Below are 8750 nucleotides of genomic sequence, written 5' to 3'. Positions count from 1 at the left end.
GGGGGGCGGGGGCGGCGGGGAAGGGGGGGGTCCCGTGCCCCGGCGTGGCGGGAGGCGATGGCTGCGGGGGGCTCCGGCGGGGAACGGGTGTGCGCGGGGGCGGAAAGGGAAGGGCTGCGGCGGGGAGCGGGGCGAGCGGCGCGGAGCCGAGCCGGGCGGGCTGCCCTGTCTATCCCTGCCCGGCGAACCCTCCTCCGCCGCCGCGGGTGGCTCGGGAGACCGGCGCCGGCGGCGGGCGAAGTTGGGTGGCGGAGGGGGCGCGGCTCGGGGGTCGCCCCGGGCAGACCCCTGCCCGCCCCCGTGCCCGGTCCGGCGGGCGATGCGCACTGAGTGAAGGCGCGGCCCGGGGCGGGCGGCGGCGGTGCCCCGCTCCCTCTCGGCGGACCAGTTTGAGTGACACCGCGATCATCTCGTTTCCCTTCAAGCTTCGCCTGTTGCCGCCGCCGCCGCCGCCGCCGCTCCAGCGCCGAGCCGGGAGTGGAGAGCGCAGGCTGAGGCTCCGCCGGCTCCGGCCAAGAGATCCCCCGTCTTTATGCCGTGATCTCCCAGCCCGGCCAGGCACCGGGGGCGCAGGGCGGGGTGGGGGGGACTGCGGGCTCTCCCCAGCCCTCCCGCCCGCACACCTCTTCGGGGGGCTTCCCCTCCTCCTTCCTCCGGGGCGATTTGTCAAACTTCCCCCCTCTTCTGCCAGCAGCAGCAGCAGCAGCAGCAGGGCTGTCCTCTCCTCTGTGCCGCCTCCTCCGCCGCCGCCGCCTCCTCCTCCTACTCGGCATCGTGTATGCACAGCAACAAAAAATATATCCCCGACCCAGCCCTCGCGCCGAGGCTGGAGCAGCTCACCGGATCTCTGGGGCTGAGGCAACTCTTCCCACCCCCGCGCCCCGGCTGCCCCCCCCCGCCGGCGCCCGCAGGAGCCCAGCATGCCGAGGAGGAAGCAGCAAGCGCCCCGGCGCGCAGCAGGTACGAGAGCCGCTTCCCTTCMTTCCCTGCCTTCCCTTCCCTTTCCTTCCCTTCCCTCCGCGGCCGCTGGCTTCTCCTCTCGCTTCCCTCCGTGTCTTTCATAACCGGCTCCCGGCGGGCTCCGCCGCTCCGCTCCCCGCTGCTGCCCCGCTGCCCGCGCTGCCGAGGGCTCTGCCGAGCAGCTCCCGGGCTGGAGGCGCACCAACGGGGCTGGGGGCTTTCGGGGCTATTTTATTTAATTATTGTCTTTGGGGTGGGGGCGCATGGAAGCCCGTTGCCCACTTTTGGTGCCCGCTTTGATTTATTCCGAACTGTGCCGTCGCCCGGCTCGGTTCCGGGGTAGCCCTGTGCGAGGGGCAGGCGGTGTGYGCGGGCACACGCTGCTCGGGCTCCTGTGGTCGGTGTCACTCCGGGGCTGGGGCAAGCAAGGAGGCGAATTTTGGTTATTTCCAGCCAGTACTTTGGCACCTACTTTGCTTCTCTCCCTCGTAGTCTTCGTTCTTTTACATCCCCTTCCCTCACAGGCAAAGGGTTTGTGAAAGCCAGGGAAAAATATTCTTTTTAATTAATTTTTTTTCCTGTAAAAGAGATAGAGGGATTGTATAAATACATGACATGCTGCGAATGAAGTGTCAGGGACAAAGTGATTTGGAGGGTCTGCAGTGTTACTGGAAGATCCAAGCCCAGAACTGGTTCCTTTGCCCAACTTTTACCTTTTTCTCTTCTGCCCTTRTACTCCACTGGAGATGTCTCTGCTGGACAGACAGACCCACCTAGTTGGTCACTTTCTGTAGTAGCCTGTTCTGTTAATCCTATTGATTTCTTATTTATGAGTCCAGAGGAGAAGCTGCAAAGTAAACCAAAGGAGAAAAAAAAAAAAAAAAAAAGAAAAGGGTCTGTGTATTGTCAAGTGACTGGTGAATGTTTCTGATAGTGCCTTTACAATTTCCACGGGTTTTTTTTTTTCCTTTTTAGAAATACTTTTCGAGGCTTTGTGCTGGTGAGGTTTTTTGTTTGTTTGGCTTGTTTTCCTTTTGCCAGAAATGTCAACTCCTGTTAAACTTAAGCAGCATTTTTTTGGAAAAGCCAAATTGAAAAGAAAACAGTAAAAGAAAGGCCCCTCATAATTTTACAGTAATCCTTAGTTGGGGATATGTGGGCTGGAAAAGGTTTCCTTGGCCTGTTGCCATCCTTGATTTGATGTCTGATTGATCGCCTGTCATCTGGCAGCCTTTGATCTATTCATTCCCGATAAACATCAATAAATCACTTGCCATGGTAACGCCAGACTCGGTGACGTCACACGTGGCCTGTCAACTCTCTGTCGGCCAACTCGAGGGGCTCCTGGCCAGGGTGCCCCGATGGCCCGGGCTGCGGGGCTGGGGGAGGCTCTGGGAGGGACAGCCTGGGGGACAGGGGTTCCAGGGCAGCATCCTGTGCCGTGCCGTGCCATGCCATGCTGTGCTGTGCCAGGACAGCCGCCATCAGCCCGCTGTGTGCCGGCGGTGATGAACACGGGCACTCAGCAGTGTGGCACCGCTTCCACACGGGTGACAACTCCTGCGAGAGGGGTGCTGTGAGTGTAGTGAGCAGCATGGGGTTCGGGGGGAACACAAATTGGAAATAACAAAGTCCGTGCTTCCTTCCTTCCCTTTGATATCCACATGCCCCCAGCCAGTTCTTTTGGAATAGGGACATAGACTTTTCAGCAGTCTCACCCCGCGTACAAACAGCTAGAAAGTTTGGAAAGTTTCTCAGTGCGGTGGTGATACCATCTAGCAAACAATATTGTAGCCAAATACTTCAAGATAATATTTTGCTTTTCTGGCCTGTGCCATCAAATAACCRTTTTCAAGAAAAATGACACAGGTGAACTTTTCCCAGTACTTGGAAAATTCTGTTTTGTAATGTGAATTTAGTTCTGCAGAATCTAGCTTTACCTTGTGTTTGACACGCTCCACTCTGCTGTAAGCTGGGCTCTCCATAGGCTGGGAGAAAGTGTTTCTGCACTAAACACACATTCTGAGGTATCTTTCTCTCCCTCCACCATTCTCYCTCTCTCCCTCCTTTCTCGARTGAATCATCTGTGATGTGCGATCTATCTTTCATATTTAGCAGAAGTGTAATCTCTTTAAACTTTTAGCTTTTTGATAGCCACATTAAACATTTAGTATTGTGTATAATTGCTTTCCACTGAGATGCTGTTTTTATTGGTCACATTGGAAATGTTACTTTTTCTAATAGCAGTGAAAGCAAAGCTTTTTTTTTTTTTTTAACACCTTAAAAAACAGCTAAGAAATAACAGGTTAGTTAAGAAATATTCATTACAAAAACTTGACTGCAGGACTAATAGGAGATGGAAGAATGGTTTTGCTCTATCAAAATGACCCGTCAAAACGACTTTGTTTCATATTTGATTTAATTGTCTCTCTCCTGACAGGCACATTCATCAATAGCTTAATGGTCAATCAGAAGTTGGCAGAGTGAGTGCTTTCATTCTTTCCCATACACTAGCTTTGGCTTTACTTTATCAAAATGCCTCTGCCTAATGGATATGGGGGATGTAGAATGACTGAAGGGCTACTTATTTGACAAGAGTGAAAAAACAAGAACATTTATGCTGTTGATAAGTGCATGAAGATAAATAAGTGAGCTGTATGAGGCGTTTTATTTTAAGACAGAAGAAACTTTTTTTTCCCCCCCTTTTTGGCTTGAGAGCTGCGAGTTATAAGGTTCATGACTGCTTTTGTGGCATACTGAGAGTGATGACAAATTGATTGCTTGGTACTGAGAGAGAAAAAAAGGTGGTGGTGGGGGGAGAATTAAAGATGTCTGCTGATTGGTAACTCAGGAAATCCAGTCCCCAGCAACCTTGAGAATACTCGAGAATTTTTTTTCTCCAAACTGAAAGGTCCGCTCAGCCATAAAAAAAGAAAAGTTGTTTTGCCAGCTTCATTAGTGTTCACCTAATTAGCTGTAAACCTGATGGATTCCTGACAGCTTTAATGATTGGAGATGACAAGCTCCACGCAGTGTCATCCAGCAGAATTAGGTTTGCAGCTAGTTTGATGTAATCAAGTTGATATTACACAGTCCTGGTTGCCTTTAGTTGTGCATTAACTCAATTTTCTGCTGCAGGTGACAAATGGGCTTTGGTACCTGGATAATCATGTCATAGGAATTAGGGCCCTTTTAATGGTCTGGAGTAGAATAACAACAACAAAGAACTCTCAGCAGCACAGASCTCGCAGACATAACAGACAGGTGCACAAATTCTTTATGTCTAGCCCAAGTGTTAACACCACACTGTGGAAGACTAAAGCTGTCTCTGAGAATCAAGAATCTGTAAAAACGGTAATTTCACCTTGTTTGCTTTGAGACTCAGGTGAATATCATCGATAAATTTGGAAAAGAAGAGTCAGGGATTGCAATTTTATTCCTCACCTGTTAAAGCGAGATGATAGTCAGAATTGCTGCTCCAAAGACTTCTTCATGTAAGTCAGGAGCAAGAAGGTATTTTACCAGTTAGAGGCTACTGTCTGGGGAAGCTAAGATATTGTATTARCAGGGGCCAGTCTTGTTCATGCAAACAGTAATTATCTATCCTTAAATTACAGCTTTCACTTGCAGCTTTCTTAGAAACCTATTTAAAAGATCAAGAAAATGTACTTCCTACTGACAGAAACGACTTAATACATGTTTGGTATACGTATCTTCTGAGGAGGGATTGGGAACTAGTGATTTGCTGGAATCACATTTAGTTTACTTATTTATTTATTTATTTTAAAATTTAACAAAGCAGTRAGACCCAGACAACTGCATCAAGTTTTCAAGCGTCTGGGGGGCACGGAAAAACCCCAAAACCAAACAAACCTGAGCCGATAGGATTTTTATTTTTATTTTTATTTTGTGTATGTAGCATGGTTTAAASCCCAGAGATTGCTGCTCAGTTTTTAGGCTCTTCCCAACTTCTGCGCTTCCGTAGGTACACCTGGTCAGTGCTGAAATTCACGGAATTGGTGTTCAGGGGTGCAGAGTGGCCCCTCTTTCCGGGGAGATGGGCGCTGGTGCCGGGGCTCAGCCCCTGGTACCGGGGCTGGGGGTGCAGCACRGCGAGCAGATGCAAGATGGCACACAGGTTGTGCCGCCAGATTTCCAGGCAGCTCTGGCTCCGGCAACTTGAACGCTCGCTTTAATTTATGGCAATTGCTTGCAACTACATACATACCCCAAAAGTAAATGTAGCGATAAAGTAGGCTACCTATAAAGGTACTTGCAGTGTCAGCCCTTGGTATGTTATTTGCCTCCAAACCTGCCACATATTTCTCTGTTGGGCAGAGATTCTTCCTAGCAGCAAGCTGACAAAATGATTAGTTATGGCTGTCCTCTGCTTTTTTTTTTTCTTTTTTTTTTTCCCCGCAAACAATGCAAAAAAAAAAAAAAAAAAAAAAAAAAAAAAAAAAGCAAAAAGGGCATAAATATAAAAAGGCTTGATGGATTCCCCTGAATATCTGCCTGGAAAACAGAATTTTCCAGAATCAGCTGCCATTTCTCCCATTAGCTTGACAGCTGTCAATTAGGGCTTCAGTGCTCTCCTGGGCCACAGTTTATTGCGTGCGGTTGATGTTGTCATTTTGTTCTCGGTTTTGCCTTGAGCACTATCATGAGCAGGAGTGAAATAGTCAATAACTGATGTATCAGCAGTTATTTCTTAAATTGGCTTACAAGTCTGCATTTTTCCTCTTTTTACTAAAGATTGTTTTGTAAAGTGATTAGAATGAATTGTGACTGCTGCAGGGTTATGGGAAATGCAGTGAAGCTAGGGTGAGTTAGCAGGATTAGAGTGGGTTCTTTTTGTCAGCCCTGCTTCCAGGATTAGTGGAAACTGTATAGAAAAGATCACCTTCAGGGTGAAGTGTGGGGTACATTTTTAAGCGTGCTACGTGCACGCTTATGCAGAAACATATGGTGGTGCAGAGTGAATGAAAAGGAATCGTTTGCCAGGACGTAAAGTAACCTATGTGTTATCTTTCTGAGCAAACCTTGGCACTGCTGGTTTTGCGGTGTAGTAATCCATATTTTAATCCAATGTCRTGACTGTTTCCTGGAGAATCCAAATACAGATTGTCAGGTTTTAGCACAGCCCTGTTTTCAAGGTGCTGCTGGTGGATCAGGTATTAAGATGCCTGAAGTGTTGCATTGTCAAGGAGGAGTGTGTGTGTGTGTATGGTTATGATACAACACCAAAAATAACATAGTTGCTGAGCAGTCGTGTGTTATCTTATCTRTGAAATACTTCAGCATCATTTACTAAACAATCTACCTCAGGTGTTTGAGTCTAATTTTTTTTCCCTCTTCTCTGTGTGTTTGGTAATTTTTTTTAAATTTAGTTACGCCCAAATTGTGGTTTATCAGCCTTAAGTTAAAAATGAAAGGTGAATACAATATATTGTATTTGGTAACAATGATATGGACTGGTACATCCAGACAGATAATATGCAGTTGTAATTAGAGTGAATAGACAGGCATTCATTTTCAAATTCTTTGACACATGCATAAAATAGTCATATAATAAGATAAGATGACAATTTTATGTTAGGTTGATAAAGTGTCCCGATACATGCATTTAAATGTCTGTAAGCCTTTTTTTATCCAGACAGATTAATTCTAGTTTCCAGCATTTGCAGTTAGACATTAAATTAATTTTAAAAATCCCACTAAACAATGGATGCGTTGCTTTTTTTGTGTGTGTATGTGTCATAACCTAAAGCAGGAGGATTGAAAAAATTTGTGCAATTGATTTCTCATGATTTTAACATTTAAAAAAAAAAATAAAGCATGAAAATTGGCTCAAAGGATTTAAAGCATAGTCCACGAGAGATTGTATTGTACTTTTCTTAAGTACAGTAATGCAGAATAGAACATTGTCAAAGCTTGAAATTGTTTGTTACCATTTTCATAAAAAGAACTGAAAGAGTTGAAATAAGTAGGGCTTAATTTCAGAGACTGTGAGATTCATCCTACTGCATTTGCCTGATTTTGCGCCTGAAAGATATTTTGGTCATCTCAGCAGAGAGCCAATCTGCAGAATTTAAACACTTCTCATTGCAGGCATCAACTTTAAGATATTTCTCAGAAAATGTTCAAAGGGTTTTTTTCCCCCTGGGGGCGGAGGGAGAGTAGGGAAAGAGTTACCAGAGGATCATAAAATATCTGAGAGCTCTTTGCCAATGCCATTACCTGGCCTCTTCGGGCAGTAAAGGGGCAACTCTTCAAGAATAATCCAAGTTCGTATTTTAGACTTAATTATAAATTATTAATTAACTCTGTCAGGACACATGTTATTAATTATGACTCTCTTCTCTTCATTGGGAGCAGCTGTTGGGAATCACGTAAGTTGAGTGTGTTTGCTGCWGTGGGAGTTTGCCAGCGAGGAGCGTCCATGGGCAGCCCATGGCGTTGGGCGCGGCTCAGCCCGGCAGCGCTGGCCATCCCTGCGGGTTCTGGGGAGCACTGCCACTGAGCTGGGTGTGAGGGGCTGTCCAGAAATAATTCCCGTTGCAGCAGGGCCATGTGCCGGTGGGGAGGTGGGAAGGGCGGCGGCCAAGGGGCAGTTTCCATGCCCGTGCGCCAAACTCGCRCCAAACTTCGCGCGGAGCAGAGGGCCGCTTCGTTGTTCGTTTGGAATGATCCAAATCCATTTACTTTTCGATATTTCCATCATCAAATTGGGCCCTCTGTTTCAGTTTCTTATGTGTTCTTTGCGGAATGCATGTTGCATAAAATAGGCAATTTTTAATGAACAATTTAATGTAAATGGGTTCTGAATTTAAATTAATATTAATGAAGCTTTGAGTGAATTTATTTTGCATACGTAAAGGCTTGTAACTCTTTCACTCATACACTCTTGTCTTTATGTACTAACACATTGGTTAGGTGAATTGGCCAGTTTCCATATTTTGTGATTAAAAACTCTAATGGATTTTACATAGATGTTCGTGCTGGCGCGGCTTTGCGCAGGTTACTGTCTCTGGTAGGAAGTACCTGCCTTGCTTTTCAGATTTTTTGAGTTAACATTTTGCTGCTTTACCCCACCGTTTCTRTATGTTTCTTCCTACTTTGGTTTCRCCTTCATGCTTGAAGAAAAAAAATACTCCAACAATAGTCACCACAGTCAAGATGTTTTCTTTCTTTGGCTTACCTCTAATGCATTATGTATTTAGGAATGATGGGATGTTCTGTAATTAATTCTGTTAGATGTAATTGCTATAATCACTTTGATGCTACACATAATAAAAGTAATATGGTAAGCATACGAAAAAATATAAACACCTTATTGTAACACTTTCTGTAAAATTCTTTTAAAAATCTTGTTTAGAGTGGAACCTCCKYTTCCATATTTTGTCAGAGCTAAGAWTTTTTTTTTAAAGTCCATTASTTAGTAAATGAATTAATTTTAGATACTGAAAAGATTTTGACTGGCAGGTTGTCTTGTATGTGCGGGCGAATGTCCCTGGCTCTGTGCGCTATTAAAGATGTAGTTCATTAAGGAGCCAATCTTCAGTGTGGCTACAAGTGAGACATAAATATCGCTGYGTATCCCATGAAATGAGAGACAAATATGTACATTATATCAAAAGCCAGGACACAGGAAATAACACAGGAATGGAATTGTRCAGGGGAAGGCTTCTTTGTAGCGCAAAATTATGGGAAATATAAAATGTATGAAGGGTAGCATGTAACTAGAGAGGGAGTTTTTCAGGCATGGTCCCAAGTGGGAAAAAGACTAC

At 45.7% G+C, this 8750-nt stretch overlaps 1 protein-coding gene across 1 annotated transcript in view; it reads left to right on the top strand.

Moving 5' to 3' along the window:
• Window positions 1-434: 434 nt before the first annotated feature.
• TSHZ3 (teashirt zinc finger homeobox 3) overlaps window positions 435-8750 on the top strand; it is a 63227-nt gene continuing 54911 nt past the window's right edge. Inside the window, exon 1 of the mRNA XM_057373168.1 lies at window positions 435-960. Coding sequence (XP_057229151.1) covers window positions 921-960 — 40 coding nt within the window. The 5' untranslated portion in view covers window positions 435-920. The remainder of the gene's footprint in view (window positions 961-8750) is intronic.

Source organism: Malurus melanocephalus, unplaced genomic scaffold (genome assembly GCF_030028575.1).
Source record: "Malurus melanocephalus ecotype Western Australia unplaced genomic scaffold, MMel_1.1 scaffold_188, whole genome shotgun sequence".
Classification (NCBI taxonomy): domain Eukaryota; kingdom Metazoa; phylum Chordata; class Aves; order Passeriformes; family Maluridae; genus Malurus; species Malurus melanocephalus.
The sequence above is the reverse complement of the archived record's forward strand: the minus strand, read 5'-3'. Positions and strand labels throughout refer to the sequence as shown.